The 16405-nt window shown below is 46.7% G+C and overlaps 1 protein-coding gene across 9 annotated transcripts in view; it reads left to right on the forward strand.

Moving 5' to 3' along the window:
- The window catches only part of GGT1 (gamma-glutamyltransferase 1), a 35675-nt gene extending 21317 nt beyond the window's left edge, over window positions 1-14358 (forward strand). For 5 of the 9 annotated variants that reach the window (XM_035340537.1, XM_035340538.1, XM_035340543.1 and 2 more), the window contains exons 2-13: window positions 3824-3988; window positions 4616-4743; window positions 4979-5068; window positions 5324-5516; window positions 6688-6845; window positions 7856-8005; window positions 8506-8642; window positions 9517-9704; window positions 10524-10651; window positions 11504-11616; window positions 12528-12641; window positions 13515-14358. In XM_035340537.1, the coding sequence (XP_035196428.1) occupies window positions 3824-3988; window positions 4616-4743; window positions 4979-5068; window positions 5324-5516; window positions 6688-6845; window positions 7856-8005; window positions 8506-8642; window positions 9517-9704; window positions 10524-10651; window positions 11504-11616; window positions 12528-12641; window positions 13515-13658 (1708 nt within the window). In that variant the 3' untranslated portion in view covers window positions 13659-14358. Of the gene's footprint in view, window positions 1-2543; window positions 2618-3595; window positions 3732-3823; window positions 3989-4615; window positions 4744-4978; window positions 5069-5323; window positions 5517-6687; window positions 6846-7855; window positions 8006-8505; window positions 8643-9516; window positions 9705-10523; window positions 10652-11503; window positions 11617-12527; window positions 12642-13514 lie in introns of those variants that run through there. The other 4 variants (XM_035340536.1, XM_035340535.1, XM_035340542.1 and 1 more) reach the window with 4 other exon arrangements.
- Window positions 14359-16405: the final 2047 nt, after the last annotated feature.

The raw sequence follows: 16405 nt of genomic DNA on the forward strand, positions 1-16405 counted from the left end.
GCCACTCACTGTTACGTACATTATCACTCAGAAGTCACTGACGGTTGACTCTACACAACAACAGAGTGCAAGAGCAGTGTTTCAACTCTGTTATTAATATCTATTTAAATACAGTAATGTTATTGGCATGGATTGGACTTTGGGTTTAGCAGAGGAGCATAGCCCATGTCCTGTGATTCATGGATGTTTAATGTATCCTTGCATAATGTGTGCTGCCTGAGGAAGGCAGGGGCAGATGTCACAAAGCTGATGGCCAGACGTTGGGTACTGGACTAGAGGTGGGAGGATGAGGAACTCTGAGGGGTGGGTGCAGAGGTATGCAGATGCTGCAAGATGGTTTTTAAGCACAAGCCTGCTTGGTTAAAGTTTGTGGTTAAAGTTTTAGGAGATGTCAGAGGATGCCTTTTGTACTACTTCATTCAATAACAAGGCCTGACTGTACCTGGATTCCTCTGTCATCCTCTGGTATCCCATTCTTCTTTCTTCCCTGCTTTCAGGCCTGGCACCCTTCCTCTCTCTGCCTTTCAGTTCTCCTGGGGCTTTCCATGACCATGGCAGGTTCCTTATCTCTACAGCATGCCCAGCCCTGTTGGCAGAGCTGCTCAGACCCTGTGACACCTGCCTGATACTAACTAGCCTGTTGCACTGGGGCTCTTTTAATTCCAAAACTGTCATATTTAAACAAAGCTGTGAAAACTGACTTCTCTGCAGCTCAGTGGGGTTACTCATACAGGTGTAACTCTCCTACTTGCTGGTACTCCCCCTCTCCCAGTATAAATCAAGACAGACTGTGAGGATTCATTTTAAATTTCATGCCTAGAACTGGATCTTGGACCTTTATGACACTGCGAAGTAAACACATTGCTTTTAATGTCCTTATAACCTCTCTCCTGGAGGGCGGCTGCTAAGCAGTGCAGTGTGACCGAAGTGCTAGCCGAGCCTTCAAAGAGCTGGATTTGGCAGAGATCTGCAGGTTAAAACCAGCCTCAGCGGACTATGGTCAGGGGAGCCAGCTCAGGTGGTGGCATACAGCTGCTGCTCCACTCCCAGCAATAAATCATAGCTGTGGCTCCACTGCAGAGCTGAGGCTCAAAAGGAGCATTGGTGTGAAAACCCAGCTGTTCCTGCACGGAGCAGCTTTTTTAGAGGTGGGTAAGAGCAGGGATGTCTGCAGGCTCCTCATCTGTCGCCCGATTGCTGTACGGCAAACAAAATGCCTCTTTGGTGCTCTGCTGTGCCGCAGCTGGGAGGGCAGGATGGGCTGTGCAAGGGACGCTTCCCACTAGGGTCTGACCTGAAATAGGTCAAGGAGCTTATGGGAGTTGAGCTGGCAGTTAAGGGGGAGAGAATTATTCTCATCTGAGTTTGCTCTCTGTGCTGTTGCAGAAGGGAAAGCTGCAGATCTTTAACTCGTACACCTATGCCTTCTCTAGCAGGATCAATCTGACAGCTTGCACAGATGCACCTTTATAAAGAGCATCCACTTTTTCTGGCCCCGCTTCCATCCCAGCCTGGAGGTACCCAATGCAGTGCCCAGCAATTGGTGGCTCTAATTCAGGGCAGTCTGTGTGCTTGTTCCTGCCCCCAGCAGTCCGTGTGTTATCCTCACCCCGGGGGCTGGCAGGCAGCCAGAGCTGCGCCTGAGGCTGAGGGCCCTTGTCCAGGTCTGTGCACTCACCCGGCAGCTGGGCACTCAGCGTTCAGCTCTGTGGGACTGGGAGATGCTCGTGAGTTTCATCCAAATCCTGAGAGGAGGTGAGGCAGAGGTACCATCTGACATTTCCCCTTCTCTCTTGCTCTCAGAATGATTTCCGTGACGAGGCAGAAAAATCTTTGCAGGAGCCCAGCAGTGAGGCAGGCAGCCCCGGAGGAGAACCACGCAGCTCGAGCCAGGAGCCTACGGGTTAACGCGCAGCACCAGGCTTGGGTCACCCCAGGCTTGAGAAACAGCCCAGATGAAACAAAGTACCTTCTGCCTAACTGGGGTGCAGATAAAAGATCCCATGGCATTTCTTGTGAAGCCTGGAGGAGACTGCTGAAGCTGAACTCTCTCTGCCAACAAACAAAACTGTCTTTAAACTCTGAGGCTGTGTGTGAGCTATTGTTGGGGACATAATGGCTTCTCTGTTTCCCTGCACAGTCACTGCTCTGCAAACACACCACTAGTCTCTTTTAAAAGTAGTTGAGTGTAAATTAAGTTCTGAACCAGGAAGGAGGTTTCATCCATTTACTTTTCCCTGCCCTTGTTTGATGTTTGTTGACAGAACAGCACATACAGTAGATTTACACTCTGTTTTGAATTGCCTTACTTGGGGTGGACACCTTTTGTGCTGACTGGGACTCACAGACACAGGGCTTGGATAACAAATGGGTACATACCTCCTTTTAAAATAACAGGAGTGGGGTAAGGCAGTGCTGAGGGGCAGCGTTTGCTAATCTCCTCCCTCTGAGGAGTGTTTCAGTTTGGCTGGCCTGGCCCATTTCCTCGAGTTAGGTCAGCATTGGCACACTCAGTGCTTCCTAATCCTGCGCATGCTGCTGCTGGTTGGTGGATCCTCTCTTCACTCGCAGTGCCATGGATTGGTTTGACTCTGAGGAAAGCAGATGCTTCGGTAAGGTAAAGGGTATCTTGACTATTGCACAAGTATAGTAGTCACGGTGAAAAGCCAAACCTGCGCTATGCAAGGGGAGGTTGGTCCCTGAAGGTGATATGATGAATTTAGGTCTTTTTGATGGAACAGTTCTGTAATGGGAAAGCAGTGGGTCAAAGAGTAGCTGTTCAAGCTGTGTTATGTGAACTGTCAGACCTAGCAAGATATCACTGACTTTTCATTCCCTCAATAGCTCTTGGCTTAGCTTGGTGTGTGTCTGGAATACACTTGCTGCAGATTGTCTGTGAGCTATTCTCACCCACTAATGAAGTGCAACCCTGTGCACCCCACAAGCAACTTTCTGCAGGAGGGGGAAGCATGGAGAAATAGGAACTGGCCGTCACCTTCTAGAAGTGGCAGGCTCATTGGAAAGGCACTCAGGCCAAGGACCCTGAGCAGAAGGGGGTGCTGTGCTCATGCTGGGGCGCACCAAATAGAGGCTTGTTAGTGACTAAGATGTGTATTGTACTGGTTAGTGGCAACCTCCTGGACAGGAAGGGACTCCTTCAAAGCCATGGCATTTAAAAGCAGGTAATATGGAGTTAAAGCAACTGAAGATGATGCGAGTCATAACTAACACCAATTATGTTCTGCTTATCTGACCTATGTAACTGCTGTTATTTTGGGGTGTGAAAGATAAGACAGGTATATCTTATATATAGATATCACTCAGGTGATAGCTGCTGGCTTGGGGCCTTTTCACTGCAGGGACTATAGCACTTCACAGCTGTTACCAAAGAGCTTCCAGGAGTCTGTAGGGTCCCCATCCTTCCCAAAAGAGGAGCAACTTAAATATTTGCTGACAACTAAACTCCTCAGAGAATAAAGTCACAGAGCAAACAGTTACACTGTTGCCAGTGAAAGGCAATGACAGCAGGACATTCACTTCCTCATCTTCTAGAAGATCCCCTCCCCTCTTGATAGTCAGTTTCACTTCAAAGCAGGACTTTGCCCTAATAGAACTGTCAAGGCCAGAATTGGGCTCACCTCTCCTGGTTGCTCCTTGTAAAACTGCCCTTCCATGTGCAGAACTGTCAACTGCCAGGGAGGGGGGGGAATGGTGGATGTGAAAGAAGATGGGTGAAAAGACTCCTCTTGTGCCTGATTACCTGTTCCCTAGCTCCCACATACCCCAGAAGCAGCAAGGTTGATGATCCTGTCTCTTCCCACAGAAAAATGAAGAAGTGCTATGTGGTGGCTCTAGTCCTGACTGTAGTCCTCCTGCTCATCTTGTTCCTGGGACTCTTCTTCGGACTGCGCTCTAACTCAAAGGACAAGCACACCTATAAGAGGGCAGCTGTGGCTACAGATGCGGGGCAGTGCTCAGAAATTGGAAGGTACCAGCTAATTCTGCTGTGACTCTTGTTTTCACTGACAGCTCCTGCACAAGACAAAACTGTTCTGTTCTGTTTTCCTGGTGTGCAGGTGCAACCCTGGCAGCTGCACAGCACAGATACTCTCTCATCTCCCTGTAGAACGAGGAGTTCATAACAAAATCTGGGCTCTCACCGTGCCCAAACAATGTTACTGCAGTCACTCAAAGATCGTACGGTAGGCAAAGACTCCTTAGGCACAGAAACTTCAGGAATGAGAGATGCTTTTCAAGCTTTTCTTAAAACATATTTATCAAGCTGTTCTCCAGTTCCAGATGCAAGTGATGCAGATTTTAGGCTACTTAGAGTTGTCATTTCTGAAGTAATGAGTGTGGCTGGGATGTCAGCCTCCCCAATGTACTTTGACATACCTTGCTATCTTCAAGCTAGTTTGCATGTCTCTCTAATGAGGGGCGATCTGGTCTGTTCCCAGACCATTAGGATCTCTTCCCTATGGAGACAGAAGCTCAGACTTCCTATTCCTGGGAACTTTTAGACCAGGTGTGGATGAAAGTTCCTTAGAGAGAGTCTGTAATATCTTCTCTGATGAGTAACATGTCACCATAAGATGCCTTCTCTTCTGCTGCACAGGGACATCCTTCAGCAAGGTGGATCTGCAGTGGATTCTGCAATTGCAGCTCTGCTCTGCGTGGGACTCATGAACGCTCACAGCATGGGCATTGGAGGGGGACTGTTCTTTACCATCTACAACAGCACAGGTAAGGAACAAGGCCATACATATTTGGAACAGGTCCACCCCTCTAAAGCACAGAGGGGTGATTTATGCTACCTGAGTCAAGGTAAGAGGCTGACTCTCCTAGTCTCTGGAGGACCATGCTGTCCTCAAAATATCTGCCAAGAAACTGGTTCCCAGCGATCAGACTTATTCAGCAAAGACTATGCCTGGGTGCTGAGTTCAGAGCTAATCATCTTCCTTCCTTTCTATCTTTAAAGGAAATGTGGAAATCATTAATGCAAGAGAGGTGGCTCCAAAAGGAGCCTTGGAGGACATGTTTGGGAACAACTCACAGCTCTCTCAGAAAGGTATGGAAAAGGCTATTTCACTGCTTTGGGGGTCCACAGAGCTCCAACATTAGCTGCTACTGACCTGTCTGGATAAAGAACATTTTTATGGTTATGTTCTTGCATATCTACAGAATTTCTCATCTGCATCTTGCCAAAAATGTCCTCTATGCAGTCTTTTAAAGGCCAACAGATAAGCCCAGCTCTACCTCCTGCTCCATTAATCACTTTCTTTTTCTTGCTTTGGAAAACTAATACATTCTTTGTCTGCTCCAGGAGGATTGTCCATCGCTGTTCCAGGAGAAATCCGTGGCTATGAACTGGCTCACAAACGTCATGGCAGGCTGGCGTGGAAAGACCTGTTTATGCCCAGTGTCAAGTTGGCAAGAGAAGGATTCCGTATTGGGAAAGGCCTTGCAAAAGCCATCAATTCAAGTGCGAAGTCAATTGAAAGCAACCCCTCACTGTGGTAGGTAGAGACGTCTCACTGTGGCAGGTAGAGCAGTTACAGATCTGTGCAGAGAAATTTGGGCTTACTGCATCCTAGCTGAAGAATCTCTGTGTTTGCGTAACGTAGTGTCTGTGAGCCTGTGCCTGCCCTGCAGTGACACTGCTCACTGCACCTGCTGATGTTCCAGCTCCCTGAAGGTGTTAAATCATGTGGCCAATTTTGGGGATGTTCAGTCCTGGCTTTTAAAGGGAGATAAATTCTGCTCTTGAAGTCCATTTGTCTGAGCAGAGATGGAGCTGAAGTACATGCTGGGATGCATCTTTCAAATGGCAATGTTTTTCTGTATCCTCAGCCTTTCCTCAGGCTGTAAGTGCACTAAGCTAATATTACCTGCATTTGGGGCAATTGCAGAGTATATTTTTCTCCCTGAACATCTCATCTTCTGTCAGGCAGTGTGTTGTTGGGTCATCTCTTCCTCTGCAGTTAGCCTTCACAGAGCAATGCCTCTGATCATCTGCTTCTGGCAATGACTGTGAACACAAAGGATTTTAAATACATTTCCTCTTACAGTCCCATGGTGTCTATGTCCAGCTCCACTGGAGATCATGCTTAATCTTTTCTTTTTCTGCCAGCTGCAGTCTGGTTTGCAATCCAAATGGGATGTACAGCCTGGGCTCCTGTACTTCCATCTGGCAGGTCCACATCATCACATCCATGATCCCTGATGAGGGAGCTAGAAAGGGACCTGTCTACTTGAAAGTGCTCTGACCGTCAGGAATCAAAATGCATTCTCCCGGACTCACTGGAAGCTTTGAGCCTTTTAGCTTCATAGTCTGTGCTCTGAAACTGAATTGCTTGAATTCAAGGACTATGGTCCCTCGTGGGCATCTTGAGGCAGTTAACCCCATGGGCAGGTAGGAAGGGTAGCCTGCCTTGGTGACAAAGATTGACACTCCCTCCAATAGGCTTCACTGAATACATTCTGGGCTATGTGGAATCCCAGGTCAGAAAACCACGGTTCACTTTTATGTCCCGATGCAAGGACCCCTGGGGCATGGCTCAGGCAGTTCCTCTTCTCTCCATGAAGGCACTACCATGAGCAGTTGAATACTGTGTCAGCTGATACAGCTACATGTAGTCTTGAACTTGTCTCTCAGATCTGATCTTCTCAATCTTCTTTCTCTGTTAGTGAAGTGTTCTGCAAAGGAGGGAAAATTCTGCGAGAGGGTGATACCGTGAAGATGCCTAAACTAGCCAACACATATGAGACTATAGCCAATGAAGGAGCAGATGCCTTTTACACAGGAAGCCTGGCAAAACAGATCATTGCTGACATCCAGAGTGCAGGTGAGAAACAGGACGTCTGCTCAAAATAGTGTGAGTGCCTGACTGCTGCAGCTCAGCATCCAGGGAGGAGCTGGTGACCTGCAGAAGCCTTGGAAGCAGTTCAGGCCTGCTGCCTGAAATGCCACCTCTGAGACCTGTGGCAACAAGAGAAGCTGTTAGTACTTTAATGAATGTGTTTGAAACACAATCAGAAATGGGTGGTAGATACTGTACATTTTTGCACCATATAGTCTAGCAAGTCTATGCATTCCTGGGCATCGCATAGTAGATACATGCTGTTTACAGAGCCTAAATCCAGCAAGTCACCATCCCTGGTGGGTTGTTTAAGAAAAGGCTGGATGTGATACTTAGGGACATGGTTTAGTGGGTGATACTGGTGGTAGGGGGATGGTTGGACCAGACAATCTTGGAGGTCTTTTTCAAACTTAATTATTCTATGGTTCTATAAGTTTTTACCTGAAACAATACATACATGGTCCTGTAAACTCCAAAGTTGTTTAATCTCTCAATGCCACTAGATGGTGGTAGTATCCTGTTCTTGCTATCTAGCATTGGCTAGCTTTGTGAAACTCATGTGCACGTCATTTCCTGAATGTATTTGTGATGATTAATTACTGTCTTCCCTTTTCTGATAACAAAGGCAATGGAATGTACCTCTTATTCTGCTTGTGGGGTAGCACAAAGCATCTGCACCCAAAAGCTGCATCCTCCCCCTGTAAAGAGGGTTCTTAAGGACATTTTGTTTCCTGCCATTGCTGGTATCCTTTGTAGAAATAGATGGATCACCAGATGTTTGACTGCTGTAAACCAGTCCAACTTCAAGCTTAGACTATCTATCAACGAATAAATCCATCTCCTGTGCACCTGTCTTTGCTCCCTTTACCTTGCAACTTTTTTGGTTTGTCTGTGTTCCCTCTTGTCCTCACTGTGATGCCTGGTGATAAAAGCATGACCTCTTCTTCCCACCAGAGATCACAAACCCACATCTATATTTTCCTTCTCTGTTCCAGGGGGGATTGTCTCAATGGATGACCTGCGGGACTACCGTGCAACAGTGATTGAAGATCCCATACAGGTTACACTTGGGGAGTTTACCCTCTACACGCCTAGTGCTCCCCTGAGCGGCCCAGTGCTAGCCCTCATTTTCAACATACTGAAAGGTGAGATTGCCACTAGGCAGTGTCCTGCTGGCAGCATGAGCTGGGAGAGTTCCAAAGACAACTGTTCTTTTGGTTTTGGGAGCTGGGTCTCAATAGCCCTACAGCAGATTGGTCTGAGACCCCAGAAAGAATCAGAGATGTGGAAACATTCCTTGTCTGCTGTAAACTCAGGGACATTGCCTTCCTACCTGAAATAGAAGTGCAAGAGGAAAAATATGCTTCTGAATGGGGCACTTCCCAGGTACCTGAATGGGTGGAAATGAACTTGTACTTGCGGCTTCTTTAGAAAACATCTCCCCAAATACAAATCCTGCTGATGCCTCCCACAGTGCTCAAAACTACTAGAGCTCCTGTGTTCTCCATGCAGAGGTTAGGACAGTGCAGTGACTGCATCTCTGTAGAGACTCAGTTTCAAGATGATCTCATACAACAGTTTTATTAGCAGCCTGTTGACCGTGTACTTTGCTTTCTGTTCACAATGGTTTGTCTTCTGTTGCCAGGATATAATTTCTCTGCTGACAGCATCAAAACTGTGGAGAAGAAAGGTCTGACTTACCACCGCATTGTGGAGGCCTTTCGCTTTGCCTACGCCAAGAGGACTTTACTGGGAGATCCAAAATTTGTCAACGTTACAGAGGTACCTGGCAAAAGCCTTTTCTTTCTGCAACACCCAGGCTACTGGAACATGGCTTTTTGGTTTTGGGTGACTAAACATTGTCAGGGATGCTCTGCGCCACCTGCTATTGACAGGCACTGAAATATCTCTGAATCAAAATGGGAAGTTCTTATGCGACTCATGGCTGAGCTGTGAGGGATATAAATGGAGGAAACCTTCCTGCTATTAGGAAAAGCAAAATCCTCAATTGACCAGGAGCATTTGAGTATATTTAGGGCTAACCCTCCCAGTTTTCATAGTCTTTGGAGTCTTATTGACTAGATGATACTCCCAGCACTCTTGTGGCTCTCTAACCACAGTCCTACCTATAGTAAATGGACCTACGGATGAGAAGGGGTGAGGCAGGAAACCTGCTTTTTCCAACTTCACACTTTGTGCTTTTACTTCTGTGATTCTCCAAAAGCAGCAGGATCTGAGCACAGCCCAGCTTGATGGACACAAATTTGCAACTTACCGAGCAATGATCAGAGCTTGCCTTGGTCTAGTCCTCTCAACCTGACCCCTCTTCTCTCATCTCTGAAGCAAGTGTAACAGTGCTTGCCTACACCTTACAGCAGTGTTGAGGACAGCTTTCCATAGATCTACAATAATGGATGCTGATTAACTTCCCACATAAAGGGGCGCATTGTACAGCTTCTTCCATGACTTTGGTACAATGTCCATCTTTCAAGAAGGAGGAAAACCCCTGCTGGAAAAAGATAGCCTCACTGCTGGGATTTGCCACTCTTCTGTGGTCTGAAGTGTTGGATATCAGCCTCATACAGAGACCTTAAGGTCTCTCATAAGAGACCTTAAACTTAATCTGCTGAGTAACTGCATTGGATTTCTCTGACAGGCAATCAGAAACATGACGTCCGAGTTCTTTGCTGATAGTCTCCGAAGAAAAATCACAGACAACACTTCCCATCCAGTTGACTACTACGAGCCAGTATATTACACTCCAGATACTGCCGGTACATCCCACCTCTCCATTGTGGCTGATGATGGCAGTGCTGTGTCCGCCACCAGCACCATCAACCAATAGTATGAGCTCAGACATTACTTCTGTGTAGGCCTCTGCCATCTTCCTAGTGGTGGTTCTGTGGTTGGTATAAAGCATCGCTGTCATCTCCGTAGCGGGGCTGTGATGGGTAGCACTGTTGATGGGCACTTCTGCTAAGCTTACAGGTCAGTTCTTAATGCTGAGACTTGTGTAGTTGGGTCAGAGGACAGGATATGTGAAGTGGGGTCCTCTGTCATGTTGGGTTCACCCATCAGGGAAATATCCACTGCATCTGGATTTTCTCATAAGTAGTGGTATCACTGCAGGCTCTGATTTCCCAGGCATCTGGAAAGAATTTGAGCTAATGCAGCTGTTCTGAAAGTACAGTATTTGTCTAGAGTACTGTCAAGAAGAGCTGTGTTCTGCGTACACGGCCTGAAGCTGGGGGAGGGCGGGAGGTTCTTTCTGTCCACAGAAAATGTCACTGGACACATCTAAGCAAAACCCCAATCATTTCCAAAGGTGGCAGTCTTTGAACTACGCTGCCTCTGAATGGAGTGTAGTACTGCCCAGTTGGAAGGGGATTAATTGTATTTTGCTGCTGTGATGTTCCTCCCCTCAGGGTCCTTGCCAGGGAGCTATACAGCAGGATGCTGGGCTGCCTTTCCTCTTTGTGTAGCTGTGTGCTCATGGTACAAACTGCTTCCTTCCCCCAAGGGGTGACAGAATGTCCTTTGCAACACAAGGGAGTGGAGAGTTACTCCCATCAAATTCCAGTTTTCACATTGCAGTAATTCACCTGAAGCTTGTTCTGGATTTCCTCTGATCTTCACGTGTCTGCGCTAACTTGTTTTGTCTAGCTTTGGCTCCGATGTACGATCCAACGTGAGTGGAATCATATATAATGATGAGATGGATGACTTCAGCTCACCTAACATAACCAATGGATTTAGGATACCTCCTTCTCCAGCAAATTTCATAGCACCAGGTAGCTGTAAACTACCTTCCTGACTCCATCCTGTAGCTGTGTCTTGCATACTAAGGCTGTGGTGTCTGCAAGGTAGGCTGCAGCATGTTTGAAATCAGCCACAGATCGGGGGCTTTCTGCAGAGGGTGGAGGTGAACACGAGGCACGTGGCATCCCAGCCAAAAGTGCACTCCCAGCCTCCCCTGGTATACCCTGAAGAAGGAGAGGCCATCTGAAGAAAACCTCCTGGGCATACCTCCTTCCAGCAACCAGAAATCCTTTTGCAGGGAGCTCAGAGCATATCAAGTGAAATGACTTGGGAATATGAAAGATTTCTTTGAATTTACTAAGTGGGAGGCAGCAGCAGGAGCTGACTGCTAAGTCATGGCCCTGTCCAGCCTTCTCCCTGTGCTGTCTTGGGATCTGTAGGGGAGCTCCAGACAGACCCATTTCACGCACCTGCCAAGCACCCTGCCTGCTCCATCACTGCTTCCTGCAGAGCCATCTCATTGCCACAACAGTGGGCTGGGATTCTGTCACCCTCCTGTACCACACTTTGGAGACAGGGAAGTGATAGGACGGAAAGGGAAGTCCCACAGTTCAGGGGAGGCAGCTGCATGATGGACAACCCCAGCTGGGACAGAACCATGGAGGCTGGCACCTTCAGCCTCTGCACAAAATACTAGGGTTATGCTTTGCCTTGTGGTAGCAACAAGATGTGTACAGGGGATACTGGGACCCCCGAGGGATGAACAAGACCACCTGAGTCAGGAAGGTGGATCTGAAGGCTCTGGGTTTAGACGTGGAGTGGGAGCCGGCAGTCTGTAAGCTACAGGTGGAAAGCTGAGCCTCTGTTGCATCTGTCCCTGACAGGTAAACAGCCGATGTCCTCCATGTGCCCCTCCATCTTGGTGGACAAATCAAAAAAGGTCAAGATGGTGGTTGGTGCTTCTGGAGGAACAAGAATAACCACAGCAACAGCACTGGTACGTGATGATGTGGACAATCTCTGGGCAAAGGTGAGGCAGAACAAAGTGGGGGAGAGGCAGTGTTTGGGGTAAGGGGTTCATGCCTATGATAGCCATGGCTCCCTGCTGCAGGCCTGGGGGCTGAAAGAAAGGTTTGTGCCTGGCCTTCTGAGGGCCAGGCCTTCAACCCCAACTCCTGCTTGCCAGAGCGACAAAGGGTCTCTTGTTAAATTACTTCAGTGACTCTGGGTTTTTCCTTTGGCAAATTGTTCTTAACGCTTGTAGGAGATTTATCTGACAGACGGGCTCTTTGTGACCTGCTGTGGCCCAGATAGACCAAAAATGACTGCAGGGGAAAGCAGTCCTTAGTGCCAGCGCGCACAGCCATTCAGAGCACCAGCCTGCAGCCTGCTTTCTGGCTAAGGCAGGGGAGAAGGCTCTGAAACAACTGCTACAAGCAGTTTTCAAAGCCCTTCCTCCTGAGGCTGTTTTCACTTGCCAGCAGCTCCAACCTGCAATCTAAGCAAACGGGGAAGAGCCAGGTCTATGGAAACTGGTTGCACAGTAGCAAGAAGCTGTAACTGCACGTTTGCACTGAGGTGACTGCTGTGTGTCTAAATAAGCCAGCATGGGCTTACTCACAGCAGGATAAATCCAGCTTGAGGATCCGATCCTTCTCCTAGGTTCATTTTAGCCAATCCTGGTCTCTTTGTGTAGAATTCATCCTAAGCATATGCAAGCTGACTTGCTGCAATGTACTTCAGTTTTTCTTAGCCAAGAGGGGGAGTGCTGGAAGCAGCAGGAATTAGAAATTACATATTTTATGTGCTCTAGTGAACATCCTTCAGAAGTCTCTGCCTTTGTTGCTGCAAGAGTGAGGTCTCTTTGAAGGCAACTAACTAACATTAAGGCTTTTTTGCGACTCATAGGCCATCATCAATTCCATCTGGTTTGGTTATGATGTGAAGAAAGCAGTGGAAGAGCCCAGAATTCATGATCAGCTGTTGCCCAATATCACGGAGCTTGAGGAGAAAATAGAGAAGGTTTGTCTGGCGTGAGGCTGGGTTGTATATGAGCTTTTTGTGTGGTGCTGCTGTCATAGTGTTGGGAAGGCATGTGTGTAGAAAAAAATGATGCATTGCCAAATTTTCTTGGTGAGCATTATTAGAGCCGGCACAAGTCCAGTACTGGGTCACAGTGAGCTGTTCAAAGTGTACTTTTCGTCTCAGTCATATGGTTTTAAGGCCTAATGCATTCAAGTATGAGCCATGTCTTAAACTGAGGCTATATTTCTTCTTCCAGTTGTTGTTTGGCTCAAAGTACTTGCAAAACAGCAAGGATACCATTTTGCTTCAGGGCCTGAAGCATCCAAGCAGTCTAAATCTTGTGACCGTCAGGAAACTCATGTTCTGTTGTGCTACCTGCTCACGAATCCTGAAGTGCTGCCGCAGAGCTAGCGAGGGAGAATGCACAGAGGGACCCAAGAACAGATGTGAAAATATTCTCACAGAAAAGGTCTCTGTGCAGCACTGTCAGTCTGAGAGCTGATGGCAGGATTTGCCTTGCCTTTGGGGACCCAGGAGTTGGACTCGATGATCCTTGTGGGTCCCTTCCAACTCGGATATTCTATGAAATGTCGTTACTTCCAGCTGTCAGTCCTTATACAAGTATCTGAGTGCTCTTTGACCTGCAGTAGTACTGGTAGCACCCACACAACACCGCAAATGCCACATCTCAATTCCACCTGAAAAGCAGTGCATCCCAGAAAGCAGAAGGAAGAAGAGGGACAGCATGTAGTTTTAGGAGACATACCTATTATAGGCACTGTATGCTTGGGTAGTCATGGAGGATTCAGGTCACAGACTACAGCACATGAGCAGTTTCTTCTGTTGTCCTCATGCACTTCTGCATTTCAGGGTATAGAAGAACAACTAAAGATGAGAAAACACAATACCACACAAATGACCAGCAGTGCGGTTGTGCAAGCCATTCTCAGAACAGATGATGGATGGGCTGCAGCCTCCGATTCCCGGAAAGGTGGCTTCCCTGCAGGCTACTGACCTGGTTCAGCTCCTTTTTGACAGTGATCTAATAACACTGAGGTGTGTCTGGGGGGAAGATCCTTTAGGTCTGCAACTCAGGGAGTTCTCACAGGAAAGAGAACAAATCTGCCTGTGATTCTATTGACAGAGCTGGGACTGATGTTCTGAACAGCCAGGACCGAAGTGCCTCATGCCACAGCAGTGTGCTAAGACAAACATGTCAGCAAGGACATGACCTCCTTGAAGAATTTGTTCTGCTTTGAAGAGTTTGATTCCTGCCTCCTCTCCATCCCATGAAGTCAGATTGGGTACCTAGTTTTTGAAGAGGTCCAGTTCACCCAAGCTGCAGGAAGTGTTTTGTTCACACAGTATCAGCTACCACAGTTTCAGTGTCCCTGTCACAGCTAGAGAAGAGATTTGTTTCCTGTTGAGTAGACGAGTTACAGGACCCTGGGAACTGGGTTTTCTAAGTTACAGACTAATCGATATGTGCCACAGTGGTGAGCTCAGCTCTAGCCTGGGATAAGCCTTCACAAACTCACCACTCTTTCTTTTAACAAAATATATTTTTGCTTTTCACTTCAGTTGATTAATGGAGATGGATGGGTAACTTGGGACATGGCTTCAAACTTTCTTATATTTCTGTTGAGAAGGTCTAAAGGGAAGATACTACCTGTAAAACTCTGAGCACAACTAAAATAAATAAAAATGGAGCCACGTATTTTTCTTGCCTGCACAGTAGATATTGCCAAAAGGGATGGTGAGAGTCAGCATGAAAGAAGCTCTTCAGAGATTTTTCTCTTTTGTTCACTCCTTTGATGAAGCTATGAATTTAAAAGAGGGGAAAAAAAAAGTATCCAAAGCAAACTAATTTTTCTCCAGTTTTCTTCCTACCACATCATACTGCAGACCTGGAATACCAGAGTCTGAGTAAATCAACCCTCTGAAAAAGGGCACACTGCAGTTACTCATTTGAAGGTAAGTTGTAATTAATCTGACCATGACTTCTCAGAAATCCACATCTGATACAGAACAGCTAACAATGTCTGCACCTGTGCATGAGTGGATTTTGGTGTTCACCTACCAGCACAGACTATCATATCATATACCAGATGAGATAAACTTAGCCAGAGATCAAAAAATGAGTGTTCCCAGATCTTTGCACACTGAAGGGATGTTTATGAAATCTTGGAAACACAGGTGACAGTAAGTGATCTCATCTATGTGACTTGTGGAAACTTCCTGTCAATTTGTAAGAACTGTATTGAGGAAAAAAAAAAAAAAAAGAGGTTAGGCATCATGCACCCTCTCTTTCCCAATAGTTTCTGGAATTTAGGCGAGTCTAGTTTTAAGGTATAAAGTGATAGCTAGCTAGACCATGGTTAAATCAACAGTTTATGACTCTGAGATACATACTTGCTTGTATCACTCCCACCAAACAAGTGGCTTTTACCAAAAGTACTGTGGGATGTGCACTGTGCTCCTTTTTCCTGAGCTGTAACTGATGAGGATGTGTTCAATGGAGCTAAGACAATGATTGTTAACAATGTGGTCATTGTGTTCCTGGAAGAATGAGTTTGGTTTGTGGCCAGACCTGTACACTTTGTTTCACTGAACTGTGACTTTTCCAGTTCTTGTAATTCCAGGATGGGTGTCAGTGGCAGGCTGCTGTTTAAATCCACTTTGCAGGGCTTGTTAGGAAACTTAGATACAAGTTCATGTATGGAGCAGCATCAACCATAGTTCGTTGAAAATTCTTGGCCCTTTGAACCAGGGACCAGCTGAGCTCTTTCTTGATCAAGTGAGATCTGAGGAATAAGCAAATAAAATTATTGCCTAGCAAAATAAGCTTATTGAAACTTTACACTCACTACAGTTAGTCTGATGTACAACAGAAAGCATGTGCTCTAAAACTGGGCTGTTTTCTGGGAAATGACTGTTGGACAAACATGCATTCTGAAACAAGTGTAACTGCTGCTGGACTGCTTCTTACAGTTCACCGCACAGAAGTCATACTTTCCTTCCTGAATTTATGAGATCTAGTCAGAAAACTTCCCTGGTATAAATAACCTATTTTATACAACTTCCCTTCTGGAGACCTCAGCTACTACCACAGCTAAAAACACTTCTGCTTTAAACAACTCTTATAAATTCATTTGAATTCTTTACTGGATTTTTTTGCTTATTTGTTTTAACGTATCACCACAAAGGACTGATTTATAAAACTAAAGAGGACTGAGGCTTGGCCTTGCATCCTTTACTTTTTAAAGCAAACTACCCCATGCTGTAGTATTTATATCTCATTGGACATACCTCTACACAGGGCATGCACATCTGCCTCCTGCTTTGTTTCCACATTCTACTGCTTCCGCTGCATTGAGGCTCTCTCTGTGTGTCTGAGCGGTTCATACCGTAAACCGTATTTAGACACGTTGAATGGCCTGCAGTGCACGATGTTTCAGGTACAAGAAAAGACTTCTTCCTGCTTGTCTCCCACCCCTTTGAGTGTAACTGCCCCTTCTGGTTCTGAGCAGGGACATCATGTCTTAATGTAAGCTGCCGGATATAATGCAGGGTGTGGAGAACAGGACGTGTCACTTCAACTGGTTCCAGCGGATTTGAAAGGGAGCTGTAGTGCTTCAAGGCAATCCAGAGCATACGTGAGGGAGTTCATCTCCTTCACCCGTTCTGTGGCCTAATCATACCACAGTTTCCACAGGCCCATCCAGCCTCTGGCAAGGGCTACAGGGAAGCACCAAAACCAA

The sequence above is a fragment of the Oxyura jamaicensis genome, chromosome 15, assembly GCF_011077185.1.
Source record: "Oxyura jamaicensis isolate SHBP4307 breed ruddy duck chromosome 15, BPBGC_Ojam_1.0, whole genome shotgun sequence".
NCBI lineage: Eukaryota > Metazoa > Chordata > Aves > Anseriformes > Anatidae > Oxyura > Oxyura jamaicensis.